Source organism: Thalia democratica, chromosome 2 (genome assembly GCF_965202585.1).
Source record: "Thalia democratica chromosome 2, ktThaDemo2.hap1.1, whole genome shotgun sequence".
Taxonomy (NCBI): domain Eukaryota; kingdom Metazoa; phylum Chordata; class Thaliacea; order Salpida; family Salpidae; genus Thalia; species Thalia democratica.
In genome coordinates this window covers 87151387-87168424 of record NC_139166.1, presented here as the reverse complement: position 1 = coordinate 87168424, position 17038 = coordinate 87151387, and the positions used below count along the sequence as shown (strand labels likewise).

Sequence of the window (17038 nt, the reverse complement as noted above, 5' to 3'; positions counted from 1 at the left end):
TCAGTACATTTTAAAAAAATTATCAAGATTTTTGTATTTTAGTGTTAAAAATCAAATTTAATAGAAAATACTATCTTAATTTACTTATAATCAATTACTTTTGGTTAAACAAGTGTAGGCCAAGCAACAGTTTTAAAAGTAAATTTCATGGTAAATACCTTTCTTAATAACAGTTTAAATATGTGATATAGTACTCAACTAAATAAAACGGTTAGCTAACTACTGTATATAATTTAGTAAATAGCATTTTGAAACAAGGTTTTATACCAATTTATTTTATAACAAAGCATTCAATCTACACAAAGTTATACAAGTTAGAGATCATTTATTTTAGACACTATTTACAAAGGAAGTTCAAATTTAAAATTAATACTTAAAGCAATTAAGCAAGTAGCTTTAAATATCCAATTATAAAGTTAGTCAGAAGTTCATTATAACATTAAAGAATACATTTTTTAACTTATATAAACTCAAACTATCACTTAAAAGTTTAACAAAAAAGAAGCTACATTCATTCAATTCTACTAAAATTTTCACTGAGAAATTAAACTTCAACATATCTATTCACTCTTGGAGCTTGACCTGGATCTGGATCTGCTTTTGGTTGGCGACCTTGATTTGGACCTGGACTTGGATCTGGACTTGGAGGGTGACTTGCTCTTTGATTTGCTCCTGGACCTGCAGAAATTGATTGTCTAATAAAATATTGAATTTCAGCTTTTTGTCAAAAATCGTATATTCATAATGATATAGGTTCTCATAAAAGTTTATAGATTTGTAAGTTTTAATTTTTTTTCGATTTGATCTTGTTGTGGAACTAAAAATAGCTTTAGTCATAATTGATTTTCCTGTAAATAAACGACAAACAAAAGAAAGAAAATATCATTATCTCTATACATTTTGATATGTTATGATATAAAAGGTGGCTAGACCATGGGGCCGCGTGATGACGTCATAGAGAAAACTCTTAAAATCCTATTGTTATATACCAGGGGTTTGGCAGGTCAAAAAAGGAACATTTTAAACTTTTAAACATTTTAAACTTTAAAAAACATATTTAAACATAACTTTTTTGAACAAAAAAAATTAGGCGATAGATTGTTCTTTAAAGATCACACTAAAACTTATTTTTTGTTTTAGTAAAAAATATTTTCATCTAAAAAGTATTTTTATTTATCGTATGTTGAAATAAAAACAGTTTAGTAGCAGTATAGTACCGGGGGCATCGGTAACGATATCATAAAGAGCTTAATTGTAACTTAAACAACAATTGTAATAATATTGTTGAAATTTTATTGTTTTAAACATTTAGAAATGCGGTTCATGTTAAAATGACATATTTTTTAATTTAAATTAACTTGAACTTTGCATGTTACCATCAATGACATCACACGTGTCGCCAGTGAGTTTAATTCTTAAACTTGAGATTTTTTATATAATGAAGATGTTAAACAGGAATCCAAAGTTTACTGTCATACTTTTATTTCATCATTAAACTCTTTTAATTACCAGTTGCAACCTTGATTAAAGTTTATCAAGGTATAACACATTTTTAGCTTAAAGCTATATAAGACGGATAATAAAAACAAAACAGATAATTTATTAAATTACAAAATACAGTATTATTCATTTACGAGGTCTTTGACCGAAAATTAGTTTGTAATTTAATAGTAATATTTTTTTAAATAATTAATTAAAATAGTAATTACAAGTTAAATAAATTCTTGAAAGAACAAATTCATTATTTCTCCTCTAGTAGTTGACATTTCTTTATTTGTTTTCTTAAAACCAAAACATACAACATCACTCATTCACCTCGACTTGGCGGTTTTTTCTTCGGAATCCGAGCTCACAATCTTGCTGTCACGGCTCCCATTGTGCTCGCCATTCTCCACTTTCTCATCAGCGGAAGCAGGAGTCTTGGATCTTGACCTGTTGCTCTCGGCCGACTTGCTCCTGTGATTTGTATTAAATAATTAACTTAAGTTGTATGAAAACAGCTTTAATAAAATGGATGAAAAATTCAAGCCATCAAATATTTTTATCCTAAGGCAGCAGAAAGTAAATTAAACGTTTGAAGCCTAACACTGCCTCTACTTATCAAAATTAAATCTATCTGTTAACTTTTTTTAACAAAATATACACTTTTTCAACATTAACCTGGATTTGCTGCGAGATTTGCTCCTTGATTTGGTCCTTCTGTCCTTGGACTTGCTTTCAGAACCCCTCGACTTTTCGGATTCGCTCCTGTCAGACCTGTCAAGATTATTTTAGCTGGAATTTTGGCTTACCAAAACTGAGGGCAAAGCTAAAACATAAAAATAGAAGCTTTTTTATTAATTTAGCAGTCACAACAGCGTATGTTTTACCCCAATTTGAAAACCTATAAATGAATTATAAAGTATATTTTCAATACATTCATATATAACATAAACTCATATATATCAACAAACAAATTTTGGGACAATTGGCACATTATATGCTACAGAACCTTAAAACCATTGATAATTTCAAAAAAAAATTAATTAAACACATATTGGTCATTTTAAGTGTACATAAATATGTTTATTTACCTATTTATATAAATGTATTTATTTATCTAAAACACTGATTCATTAAAATTAGAACATATTTTCAAGCCACACAAACCTGTGCCTCTTCCTGCCCCTGGATCCGGACCTGCTCCTGCTCCTTGATCTCTTCGAAGCCTTCTTACCCCTTCCCCTCGACGACGACCTGCTCCTGGACCTCGAGCGAGACCTCGACCTCGAACGGGACACCGAGTATTTTGAAGCTTCGGCCGTCAGCTTGATCTTCCTGCCGTTGAGCTCCTTCCCTTCGTACTGTGATTGATAATACAAGGTTTAGAAATAATGGTTGAGCTCCTTGCCCTCGTACTGTGATTGATAACCACGTTTAGTTTAAGTTAATTATTATTAAGTATAGGTTATTGGGATAATAATTTTGTTTTCTGTTTGGGTATTGACCATGAACTTATAAGGTTTCAATACTGTAAATACGCTATATATCTGCTATTGCAAACAGTTGTCTACGTAAAATCAGATAAATATTATGGTAATGAGTTACAATGTTTGAATAAAAATGTTATACCTTTTGAATGCAGTATTCCATATCCTTCTTTCTGGCGAATTCAACAACTCCTTCATTTTTCCTGAATAGTAAAGTTAAAATTTAGAATAATAAAACATGTTTATATTTTAACTTAGCTTTAAAAGTAAATTTTTGTTTTAATCTGTATAAAAAATAAAAATAAAAAGTAATGAAGTGGTAAATTATGTTTATGAATCTAAGTTATATGTTAACAAAATAAGAGTTAATTAAGAAAAAAGTAAATATTTGATTTAAAAATACAAGTATAAATGAAAAGTTAAGCCTTGTTTATTGCAATTATTCTTTATGAGCTCATTTTGAAACATGACAAGCCCGACCATAATAATACTACTGTATATATTTAAAGCAAAATTTATACAAACCTGTAATGGTGAGCGTTGATGTAGAATATCTCACCGCACCGGTCGAACATATCCTTCAAATCTTGCCAGTTGTACCTCGATGAAAGGTTGCTTACGATCAATCTGTATCCGTTCTGCGGCCTGCCGTATCCCGCGCGTGATCCGCCCCGGGATTCCCTTCGCGAGTCGCCCCTGTAAGGATTTTGTATTGGTCTGCATTGAAGAAAATATGAATACATGATGGTTAGTAAAGTAGTGGAATACAGGTTTGGAATTGAAAAGAGGTTATACGACTAACTTTAAGTTAAAAACATTGCTTTGCTGTAACACATATCATTTTTTCATCAATCAAAATACTTTTTACTCAACTAAATATTTTATTTTTTAACTTTACTAATAATATTGTTATTATTAGTTTTTAAATGTTAGTGTATTTTATATCTTCAAATAACAAGTTAAGTAAAACTATTCATAAATACTGTCGTAAAAAAAAAAGATTAAGATGGGAATACATAAACTATTGATATTGATTAAATAAAAGTATTATTCTAAAACTAATTAAAAAATCAAACTCATATCTACAAAAATCAAACCTTGAAGAGTAGGATGGTGGGTTGTAACCACTGAGGAATTGACCTCCGGCACCCCTTGGGGTTCCCTTTGCCATTTCCAAGACTACGCGCTCACCACACAGCATTTTACCTATTTGCATTGAAGATATTTTTACTAATTTGAATGAGAATAAACAGTAAAATCGGTTTTATGAAAAACTAAACTTTTACGTAAGCTATAACTTAATAAATACCCAAAGGTTTTAAAAATAAAAAAATATTTCATTTGCTTTATATTAACTTAAAACTAAATATTAAAAAACTAAACTAGCTAAAACATGTGTATAACTTATAAAGAAGAAAAATTAAATATTATTCATAAAATAAAAGATTAAGGTTTTAGAAATACCATTCAAATCATGGACGGCATCATCAGCATCCCTGAAGTCCTCGAATTCAACAAATCCGAAACCGTTCTTCAGCATGATGTCCCTGACCCTTCCGTAACCTTTCAAGAAGTCTTCAACGTCATACTCCCTAGCTCTGTGGGAGAGGCGACCAATGTATATGCGGGGTTTTGATGACATATTTGTTTGTGTTATTTGTTACTGCCTGTATGGAAAATCTGGTTATGAGTTTTACATATAAAAAAAATAAAGCCCTGGGAACAAAACATCTTGGTGATAAGCCACTATTGAAGTGTAAGCTTATTATTGTTATTTTCTATGTTTAAGTAACGTAAACTTCATCTTGATTTGGTAGCCTAATAATATTTGGCTTTTAATACTAACTTAATGGACCAAAAAACAATAAGATGAACCACCCATTGAATTTTAAGTTGTTTACATTAAGCACCATAAAACCCACACCAGGTTTAGTAGCCAACCAATTTTGAAAGCTAAAAAGTTAAACTAAATCTATAAAACTTAAATGTGTAATTTTTATAAAATACTTTTTATTTAAATTTAACCAATCAATATATACCCAGAAGAAGATTGATAGAGAATGGTTGTTGTTGCAAACTTGGTTGATTTTGTCTTACAACAATTGATCATGACCAGCATTTGGATCTAGTAGGATTGTTTGTTGTGGATTGTTATTGCTGGTTGATTTTTTTGATTTGGGTTGGTTCTTTGGTTGGGTTGAATTGAATTTCTCTAATTGGTTGATCTTCTACTGGTTGACTAGTTTGTTCTTATTGGTTGAGTTTGCTACTGGTTCTTATTGTAAGTTGGTGTGATTGAATTTGGATTGAATAGCTTTGTTAGCTACTTGATTGAGTTGGTTGTTTTGTTTTTCATTGGTTGGGGATGGTTTTCTACTGGTTGTTTTTGTGCACTACTGTTTGCTAATGTTGTACTACAGGATTGTATTGTTTGTGGTTGTAAAGCGATTGATTGTTGATTTTGTGGTTGTTGCTACCATCATGATAGAACTACAAGTTTAAAGAAAAACATTTAAGTAAAATTATGTTTTAACCATGCAACAATAAACACCAGTAATATGAGTAGATTTTTAAATTAACCCATGAAAAAAACAACATTGACAGTTTTTTCAACCAACTGATAAATTTAGTTTTATGCATAAAAAATGGTATAATTTGTAGAAAAAATAATATAGTTCAATAAGTTAATAGCTAAAATATATTTCACTTTAAATAGGTTATTAAAAACTTCAATATTAAAAATCATATTTTAACTTTAACTAATCAATATATCACCATTCGAAGTTGGTGTTGAAAATTGTTGTTGTTGAAAATTGGGCTTGTTACATTGATTAATTAGTGCAACAGCCTTGTTAAGGTGGATTGATCAGGTTGTTATTGTTAGCTACTGGTTGAATTGATTGTTTTGGGTGCTATTGCCTATTTGCTACTGATTGTTATTGCTATGGGGCGATTGATAGATTGTACTGTTTGGCATTGCACAATTTGATACTCTCATTTGTTGAGTTTGTGATTGTTGCATACATCATGAATGCTCTACATTATTACAATTTCATTTATTTAATTAGCTATCTCATTATGATTATTATAGATCAACAAAATTAAATTTTATTAAATTACAAAATAGATTATGATATTTATTAATGGGTACTAATTGTCACTCTTGGGAGCATAAAAATTAAGTTAAATCATTAAAAAAATAGCCTGAGTATAACTAAAATAGCCTGGTTTTAAATACAAACAAAAACAAAAAAATAATAATACATAAATTACAATTTTTTTATTAAATAATAAACTACATGATTCATCAGGAAACTTTATTATAAAAATAAAACGTTAATTACAATTTGTTCATAAATTTAAAAGTTCTTTGAAATCAGATTTTTTAAAATTAAAACTTGGTTTGCCTGAAACTACTGTTCTTCAAGAATTTCTCAAATTGAACCAAAATAATGGCAATCATGTTTTAAGCATGATTTATTCTTGTTAAATTTATTTAAGACGGGGACTAAATGTTATTAAGTAAAACTATGTTGTTTCAAAACTAAAACTTATTAATTTTTTAAGTAAAATAGTATTTTACCAGTGTAAAGATTAAGTAAATGGAAAATAATTAAATAAACCGAGTATTAAAAAATCAATAGTTCTTATTAAATTTATTTGTCATAAATTTTGTTACTTAAAACAACAAATATAGATACTTAATTATGACAAACTTATGTGTCTATTTGCTACTTATGATTGTGCTGATCAGTCTCATTTAGAGGTTGTTTTGGTGTGAGTTTTGCCATTTGTGCATAACATTTATTTAATGCTGTTAAAATTTATAATATTGTAAAATACAATTAGAATAACTACACAATATAAATAAATTAATTAATTTTAAATCCATTTAGTTTGTATATCAATTTTAAATAAACTAATGATAATCTTGTGTTTAAATATTACAAAAATTTTATCTTATAAATTGTTAGCTTCGGACTTAATTATCTGTAAAAACAGCTGAAAATTACTGTTGTTTTAACAACTCAAATACCTTTAAATTTTACTTAAATTCTAAAAGTAGGTCTACAGTTTATGCAGTTTTAATGCAGACATGCATTAATTTTGACAGACTCAACTACTTTAAAATATACATTTATATATATATATATAAATTATGATCTTACTTCTAGTTTTAAATAGTGGGGTAATCATAATAATAAGTTAAGAACGTTTAGTTATCTTTTAAACAAAGCAGATTTCCATACATTTTGAGCCCATTTGTTTATTTTGATAATTCAATTGATTATATATTTTTTATTTTTTTAAGTTTCTAAACACAACTATACATATTTTCTCAACCCTTTAAACTTTTTCCTTAAAAATTTATCATTGGACTATTTTTTTTTTCATTTTAGAGATAATTTAACCATTTAAGGGTATAGGGAGTCCAACATTTTTTCTTAAATAACATTGGCTTTTATATGAATGCTTTAAGTACAAGTACAAGCCAGTCTTATAGAATTTGGAAATTTTATTTAACTTTTGATATGTTGTAATCTTGGTAAAAAGTTATGTATGGACCAATACAGATGATTTGAAGGAAGTTTTATGGAGGCATTTTTGGAATTTTGTGCTTTTCTATAACTATTATTTGTTATCTTAAAGTTTTTTGAAAAGGTCGCGTTCCTCCATAAAACTTTCTTCAAATTGTTTTAAAACATGCAAAGAGCGTGTTTTTGTGAAGATTGTTACATATACAAAAACCTGCAGCTAAAAACTTGAAAGTTGAAGTTTTCCCACACAATTTACATGGGGTTATTTTAAAAAATTCAACATAACTTAAAAAAAAATTAAAGTTGCCAGTAGTTTAATTAAAGTTGTGGTAAAAGCTACAAAGCTAATACTTTTTGTGATTTTTTTTTTGATGTGATTCCTCATGCTAAAAAAAATATCATTGTGCTACTCAAATATTATAACTTTTAAGGGGCAGTAGATGCACCCTGGTGGCCACCATGAATTAACTATTGATTAATCATGTTTAATTAAAATTAACATAGGTGCCTGTCTTTGAAACAAAAGTCAACCTTAGTGACCAAAAACCAGTCTTAGATGACCTGATTTTATAAGATTGAAATAAAAAATTATATAGAAGCCAAAATTATTTGTAAGCTAAAATACTAAAAAATACCAAAATATCTACAAAAGGAGTACTTAAAAAATTTTAATTTTTGAATAGTTTAATTCAGCTAATATGAGAATTATAAAAAGTATCAAAACTTGCCAACTTTTTCAAAGATTTCAAAATAGCCTGAGTTATTTTAAGTGTGTGGGTGCCCATGCTAAATTGCTTACAGTAATAAAATATAATAAAACTATACACATTATTGCCTTACACATTATAGGTTACTTTAGCCATAAACATTTAAATTATTTTATATCTAATTTTATTTGTCACATTGCAATGCATATTTTTTTTATAATTTCCAAAGGAACGTTTAAGTTTTGCTTTGGAGTGTACCTGTAAGACTTGGGATTAAAAATATAATTAAAAAATCACATCCTCATTTCATACCCCAGTCTTTTTAAAATGTGACCACTGTTTTATTAAAAAAATCCAGGTTTTAAGAATTTCTTCCAGGTTTTTGAAAGTACACGCTTTTGGGTCTTATTAAGTTTAATGTTAAAAAAAAACTTAAAGGACATAGGGGGATTAACAACTTATTTTTAACAAAAAATGACATTGGAACTAATATGAAAGCTTTAAGTATAAACTATAAACCAGTTCTATATAATTTAAATATTTTTTTTTTTGAGATATTGTATTTCTTGTAAAATGTTTCAAACAAAAGTGAATGAACAGCAAATTTTATAGAGTGAAGTTTCTCGGAAATTTTAAATATCACTAAAAACTATCTAAAAACTATCATTTTCTTCATTTTTTGAGAAAGAGACCTTAAACTTTAGGAAATATTCTTTTTAGAGTTTACAAAACCTTTAATATATTAAAAAGTAAAATTTTAGATATAAAAAAATATATAGGTGGTTTTTTTATAATATGTTTGTATTTTTTAAAATTAAAAAAGTTCCTGTAATAAATTTATTCAAATTTTGGTAATAGACTTTATGTGAAAATCTTAAGAAGATTGGTTAAAAATGAAGAAGATAAATATTTAAGGAATTCTTTTTTTTTTTTTTTAATTCTTGTCTTCTATAAGAAACCTATTGAGCACACCAGATTTGATCGCTTATATTTCAAAAATTATTTTCAAATTTTTTAAGTGGTTTAAAATGTATAATAGCTCAGATAAAACTCTGATAAATAAGATCAACTTGGTAAAATTAAGGTAACCCCCTATGCCCTTAAATATAGTAATAACATTTAAAAGATACTGTAAAGCTACTTTGAATAAGTCTTATATTAAAAATTTTTTGACAATAACATAAAATTCTATCTATATGATAGAACTTAAAAATCAAAACAAAATTTGAATACTTAACATGTAAAAATGATTTAAAATTCCAGATTTCATGATTTTTAGTGATTTTTGTTCAAACTTTCAGTTTCTTTTTTAAGAAACTCCAGGTTTTTTAGCCTAAATTGTTGAGTTCAAAGTTGTTTCAGGATTCAAAGTTTAGTGGCTACCCTGATTTTAACAGTTTTTTATTTATTTTCGCAACTGTAATCTTTATTACACATGAATAGTGGTATTCTATTAAACTTTCAATTACTTGATTAATTCAGGGTTGCTAAAGGTTTTGAGAAATTTCTTTCAGTTTTTCTGAATATCTCCCAGGTTTTTGATAGTAAAAGTAAATGGGTATATTCTTAGTACAAAATTAAGTTTAAGGTAAAAAACTGTCTTATTATATTTGTAAAATAAATTTTTTTTAGTATTGTAAAGCTACTAAGATTGTGTTACTTAAATATAAATTATAATATAAAGAAAAAGAAAAATATGTTATCTTTATGACAGATTTTTAGTCATGTCAAAAACTTCATCACTTTGCATGTTAATTTACTTAAATTTTTAAGGTTTTTTGAGGTTTCTTAGTGAATTTTGTTAAAGTTCCAGGTTTTTGTAGGAAAGTTTTCAAGTTGAAGGTTTTTCATGGATTCAGGTTTTAGAAAGATATATAAATTTAAATATATACTTTCAAGCACAACCATTATAAAATAGTAAAATTTAGTACAAAAGAAAACATTTTTATGTAAAAAATCCTTATTAACTTAAGCCTTACCCTCATCTCACATATTAAATAATAGCAGCAATACAAAATTTCACAAACAAAATTTTTGAAGCATGTTTTTTTTTTAATTAAGTTTTTTGTAGGGCAGTAGATTAAATAAAAAGATAAAAAATTTGTAATGAGTCAAATAAATTGTAAATATAGTTGTAAGATATTCAAATGGTAAGTTGAAAAAGAGTGTTAAAATTATTTTATAAGAATAAAAAATTACTTATACAAATAACATTTATGATATATCCTAAAGAGTGTGAAACATTAGAACACTTAAGTTAGACAGAATTAAGAGTAACATTTTAGTAAATGAATAAAATTGAAAATCATTATGAAAACATCTAAAACTCTGATCATACATATCTATCATTATGAGATCTGACATAATTATGTGGCTTTTTTGAGCTACATATGACTTCATATTTAGCTTAATATAAAAAAGTTTGACTAAAATTTAATATTTTCTGACATAAAACTGTTGAGTATATAAAACACTTTAAAAATTATAAGCTTTATACATCAGGGAAAATAAATTTGTAGATGTTAAACTTTAATTTGAGTATAAAAACTTCCTAAAAGATATATAAATTGAAATATATACTTTCAAGCACAACCATTATAAAATAGTAAAATTTGGTACATAAGAAAACATTTTTATGTAAAAGATTCAATAAAAATAAATTAAGTAAATTAATAACTTTTAGGGTAACAATTATGCAAAAATTTCTGAATTTAAAATAAAAATTAAGCCATAGTTTAACATTATATTCATTATAGGTAAAGTATATTTATATTTTATAATGGCTTATAACACTTCATTTATAATACTTAACAATTTTATAAAACTAAAAACTAACAACATCATCATTGTAAGTTTTCTAAGGTAAGGTTTGTGGATCTATTTTCTCTGTTTTCAAATTATACAGTTGGGGTCTTCAACAACAAAATTTTACCTCACAAATTACACATTTTGTCTTTTTTCAACAAAGACAAACCATTTTGGTCGTTTTATAGCCATAGTAACTACTTCAAAATGAAAAACAGATACTTATTTTCTAATGTGTTCAAACATTTTGTTAAAGTCCTGTATAAAAGGATAACCAAAGTTCAAAAAATAAACAGCTCTGGTTACGGAAAAATATAATGGGTTTTTTTCTTTTAAATACCATGCTCGAGAACTTTGTTGCGATTTTTAATTTAAATCTTGGTACCATGCTATAAAAAAAAGTATATTAGTAGACTACTTTGCTGTCTGCTGACAACGAACAATAAAACAACTGAGCATTTAAATAAAGTTTCAAACAATACTTTAACACTTAAAAAGTCATCTATCACATTTTGAATTTGTTTAATAAAGTGAAATAACACCAAAAAATTATAAGTAAATGCATTGTTTTATTAGTATATAAAAGTTTAATTTATACTACACTTTTTTATTTTTGTGTTTAGATTATTAGTTTTTAAAATACTTACATATTTAAGCTAAAATTTATTAATGTAATGAATACTGACTATTAACTACTGCATATTGTTCAACTGGTTTAAATTATTTAAAGAAAATCGTCCGGATAAATATACGTGAACAGTTTGATAATTTACTTATTTTAAAAATAATTAACTTATATTCATAACTTACGATTTTGTTGTATATTTCTGAAAACAAAGAAAAAAAAACTTAATTGAGATTCTATATAAACAGAAATTACTAATCATTTCTCTTTTAAGACTCTGCTTTAAAATATATTTTTACAGTAGTTGTATATAACAACAATATAAAACCAAAACTAAAGTGGTAAAATATAAAAGTATTTTCTAAGTAAATAGTAATTAAAAAATAAACTATTTGAACATAAAATGTTTTTACAGTAATTAATTATTAGTCTATAGTTCTTTGGTTGCAACAATAAAAGTTTTCAGGGTGAAGTGAAGTATATCAAGCCATGTAGTTTTACCTGCCTCGTTAATTATTTAAAGCAAAAGTTACCGAAATTAACTAAAGTGTATAACAAAAAATATATTACAAATATATTACAACAAATCTTAAACAAAAAACCCTTGGTCGCTCATTAGAGAATAACTATAAGTTAGCTAAAACCTATACATAGAAATTCAGAAATTGTAAAAAACCAAAGCTTAAATCATTTTTACTGTTTATAGACGCTTCAACTAAAAATTTCTCAAAAGTTCCATTATGTGATTACTGTCACCAAAACTAACCAACAACAATTTGTGTTATAATACATACAAAAGAAAACTATACACAAATTGTTATACGATACAAAAAGTATATTGGAAAAACTTTTACAATGTAACTTATAACAATAAAAAAAAAATCTTTTAATTAGATACTAGTAAAAATCTGCAACATAAATAATATACTAAACAGCGAAAGTTCTTCTTACCAACTACAAAACCGAACATAATCTTGGCCTTTAGTAACTTACAGATTTAAATGCTTAAGAAGTCAAGTTAAAATTTCTAAAATCTTTTTTTTTTATAATCGAAATAATTAACATATAAATTTGGTAACTTACAATACATTTTAGGTTCATACACCCAGTAAAAAACATATCTATCAATAATCTTTAACAAACGTACAAAAATAGTGTAATAAAACCACCTTTAATTAAAATACAAATGCTTATATCCATACCTTACGCATTTTATTTTAACTTACTTCATATTTTTTATAGTTCAAAAGAATATTACTTTACTTATATTTAAAATAACTTACATTAGTATACTTTATAATTATAAAACAAAAAAAGGTTCTTTTAATGATAAATTTCGGTCATGTAGTCAAGTTTCGAACAAGTATAACCAATTAAAAAAAAGTTAACGAAAATGTTCATTTATTTAACTTCCAATATTTTTTAGTCTCTGGCAAAAACTAACTAAAGCTAAAAAACACTTTGCCAACTGGAATTAAATTTTTATATAACAGTATTTTATTTTGACATTATTATTACTATATTTTATACCTAAGCTATTCATTCATAAGTCATGCTTGTAATTCAAAATTTTTGTTATTTGTTTTTTTATGTGTTTAATATCAAATTTTTTAAATAAATCAATTATAGTATACAATTTTAAAAAGTTATTTGAAATCTTTTTGAAGTATTTCTTTAAATTATTTTGTATTTTTTAATTTCATCAAAAGCTAAAAAAAACTCAATTTTCTCTAAAACCTTGTTTAAATTTAAATTTATACAAGGTTTTGCCCTGCACATATTAATCATGACATTTGTTTACTTTTAAGTAAGTTGAATTAGAAATCTAGTTTGTAACAAAACCTTGTTAAACCAATAATATAACAAACACCTGTAGTGAACAAATGTTTAAGGCTTTGTAGACAGCGTACATTAAAAAACTAATTAGGAAAACAAAATATAAAGTTTCAGCTAACTATACAAATTCAAGAACATAATAAACTGCCAATTTCAAAAGTAGTGAATTAATATGTTCTAAGCAACATTTGAAAATAAAAAATACTGTTTGAGTATTTAAGGTTGTAATCTTAGTTCAACATACGATTTTTAACACAAAGTTTTCATTATATCATTGAATGTGGTACGTTCATTATATTATTTTTTTTAGATAATTATTGAATAGTATCAATTTGTACTACCTTTAAACAATAGTTTTTTACACAACTACATATATTAAAAAGTAACTATTTATAACCTAAGTTTAAGAAGGGAATTAGACGTTTTTGTTATTTTTGGTTATAAATTTAACATAAAACTATTAGCAACGCTATTCTACTTAAAAAACACCTCACAGCAACTAACTTTGAATGATAGCTTTTACAAAAGTTGCAGAATAATACCACAAAAAATTTTAAAAATCTTATAATTGTACGAAAAATATATTTTTGAAACAAACTACACAAGCAAGAAGAAATTTTAAAGTTTCATTATTCTCAAACAACAATATTTTAGTTTAGAGATTCTTTATTCATTTGATGACTATCCTAAAATTCTTTGTTCTTTTTGAAAAAAAACAATTTTTTTTTTTGCATTTTTAGAATACTTTAGTTAGTTTTTTTAGTTGCAGACAAATGTAGTTCAATCTACAAAAGTACTTTGTATCTGGTCATCATGTGCAGTGGACGAAGAATCATCAGGAATAGCAGTTTGAGATTAAGATAGATCAATTCAACAAGAAGGCAAATTACTTGCAGAAGTAACAGAATTACTTGAAGGTAATGCAAAAACCTTGTGAGTTTTTCAAAAAAAACCTTCAAGTACATTTGTTGAAGTTTTATTTACTTATCAAAGTTTAGAGTATAATGAATCTGAAAACAAAACTAATTTGATAAACATATACACTTGTTGTAAATTAAAAGTTTTATAGAGTTTATAAAATATATATATATGTCCTATGCTTATTAATAGCTTTGTAGATACTTTGATTACTATTTTTTTCAAGTTTTAAACATAAGCTAGCAAAAGTTCTTAAGAACTTCTAATTAGCTTAAAATATTACAAGTTGTAGTTAGCTTTTAGTATTAGGTTTAATTTAAATCAACTAATTTGAAATTTGTGTCAGTATACTTTAACTAAGTAATGAAAATTAAGATAATTTTGTAATGACTTGTAAATGCTATTTAAAAATATATCATTGTCTAATTTATATACCATCTTAAAAGAACAAAATCAATAAACAGTATATCATTAAAAGTTGGACTTCGAACAAATTATTCTTAATTTGTCCCAGGAACTTGGTAAAAACATATTTTTCTCGTGTAATACTATTTCAAGTAAAAGTTTCATGTAAGTTTTTTATTAGCTTTTTTATTGCATATTGTAAGAAACGTAACTAATTTAAACGATAAGTTTGTCATAGTAGAATTTCTACATTTTTTTTCTTTCAAATTACTTTTTCTAAACAATCAATTCAGTTAAATGTATGACGATCTTTTTAAAAACAACTAAAAAAATACAGTAAAAAGTTAACTTTTAACTCATTAATAAATTTTATTAATTGAAGTTTAAAAAAACTTTTATTTTATAAAAAAATCTTTCAATAAATAAATTTTTTACTTTTAATAAACCATTAAAATACTAATAAAGTCCAAAAAATTATATATGATACAGTCTTGCTTAAAATAAGTATTTATAAGCGTTCCGGTTTAATTACTAAGACAATATTTTGTTTATAAATAAATAAGTAAGTGGCAAACTGTGCAAGAATAACATTACTTAATTTATTTTTACTTATTTTCCTATTTCAATAGTTAATCTTATGACAACATAGTTTTTCATTGGTTGTGTTTTGATTTTGAAAAGCATTCAAAGAAACAATTAAAAAATTAAATTCAACTTCAAGGTTGTTTGAGTTAAAAGAATGAAAGTTTTTATAAATTATTTTTTTTAAATGTTATGTGCACAATAGACAAATATTGTAGTGGTTTAGTTCAAACAATGAACTAAAACTAATTAAGAACTATCAAAAAAAAGCTAATAAATAGAATAGGTGCCATAGCTGTGTACTTTAATTTCTTTAAAAGGGGTTTAAAAAAATGAGAAAATCTGGTTTAAAGTTACTTTGAGCAATTTAATTTGAGCTACTCTATGACCCAGATAGTTTTGAACTTTACATTTCCAAAATTTTTACTTATAGAAGTGTAAAAATTTTCTACATAAGTAAAGTAAAAGAGTTGAAAAATGTCACTAAAGTTTAATTAAAAAAACTATGAAAGAATAGTTACAGTAATAAAAATAATGAACAATATTTACTTATTAACTAAAGTTTACTTACATTACTACTTGTGTGAAAACTTATTCATTGTTAAAGTTAAATGCATTTTACATCATAATAGTATAGTTAATTTTGTTTTAGAATTCCAATTTAATATGTAGTTTGGTTGACGAAGTCATAAAGATTAGTTTATTTGATTTACTTTAATGGTTATATTTAATACTTTTTTTATGGTGTTACAATAATGTTACTAACTTTGATACAGCTCAATTATATTTTTTAAACTTTGAAAGTTATAGTTATATATTTTCCATGAAACCTGGTGATTTTTACCAAGTTACTACATTAAGTAAATTAAAAACAAAATATATTATTTCGTATTTAAAAAAACTAACTAAGATTTAGCAGTGGGTTTCCTAAAATCATTTGCTGAATATTTGCTTAAAATTTAAGATCATGATTGTCCATTTTGGGGATATAAAAGTACAAGTCAGCCAAAAATAAAGACTCTAGAAGTCTTTCTAAATGTAATAAATAACTAATTACTTTGGTTACATGGTAATTCAAATTCGGACAACTCAAATTCAAACAATTCAAACTCTTAAAAAAATATTCAAAAGGCTATATTTTAAAAATTAATATAAATTTAGAAAAAATAAAAAATACATATGTAGATCTTAATAAATTCTGAAAGGCACTTTTTATTTTTTGCAAAATCTTGAATATTTTTAAAGATATTTTATAATTACTAAAAATACTATGTTTTTTATTTTACTTAACCATATATAAAAAAATATTTAATTTTTTGCAAAAAATATAAAATGGCTTGTAGATATTTATTGGGCATAGATATGTTTTTTTTTTATTTGACAAATATACATCAATAATTTATTGGTGGCCTATTCATTTTTTTTTTAATAATTTGAGTTGTCGGAATTTGAATTGTCCGAATTTGAATAGTCGTGCAACCAGTTACTTTAATTGTTAAAATTATTGTTTTTTAATACAAGCTTACAGAAATATTTTTTGTTTTTTAAACTTGTTTAAAGTTATTAAAAAAAAAGTAAAGTTTATATCAAAATGTTTTATTTAACACTGTCTTACTTTATTAATTATAACCAGTATATGAAACAGTTTGTATG

At 25.3% G+C, this 17038-nt stretch overlaps 1 protein-coding gene across 1 annotated transcript; it reads right to left on the bottom strand.

Moving 5' to 3' along the window:
- Window positions 1-254: 254 nt before the first annotated feature.
- LOC145849786 (serine/arginine-rich splicing factor 5-like) lies at window positions 255-6759 on the bottom strand. The gene is made up of 11 exons (XM_082954840.1): window positions 6686-6759; window positions 5745-6005; window positions 5009-5459; window positions 4434-4636; window positions 4067-4175; window positions 3495-3665; window positions 3112-3172; window positions 2650-2843; window positions 2161-2256; window positions 1816-1956; window positions 255-678 (listed from the first exon to the last, which is right to left on the bottom strand). The coding sequence occupies exons 4-11, from the start codon at window positions 4609-4611 to the stop codon at window positions 561-563; spliced, it is 1068 nt and encodes a 355-aa protein (XP_082810966.1). The 5' UTR covers window positions 4612-4636; window positions 5009-5459; window positions 5745-6005; window positions 6686-6759; the 3' UTR covers window positions 255-560.
- Between the last annotated feature and the right edge of the window lie 10279 nt (window positions 6760-17038).

Bases quoted from the DNA above. Each gene is read 5' to 3' on its own strand.
- LOC145849786 (XM_082954840.1), bottom strand. From the start codon at position 4,611: ATGTCATCAAAACCCCGCATATACATTGGTCGCCTCTCCCACAGAGCT. The intron at 4,176-4,433 runs GTATTTCTAAAA...CAATGCAAATAG, and splicing joins TGCCGTCCATGATTTGAATG to GTAAAATGCTGTGTGGTGAG. The intron at 2,844-3,111 runs GTATAACATTTT...TATCAATCACAG, and splicing joins TGGAATACTGCATTCAAAAG to TACGAAGGGAAGGAGCTCAA.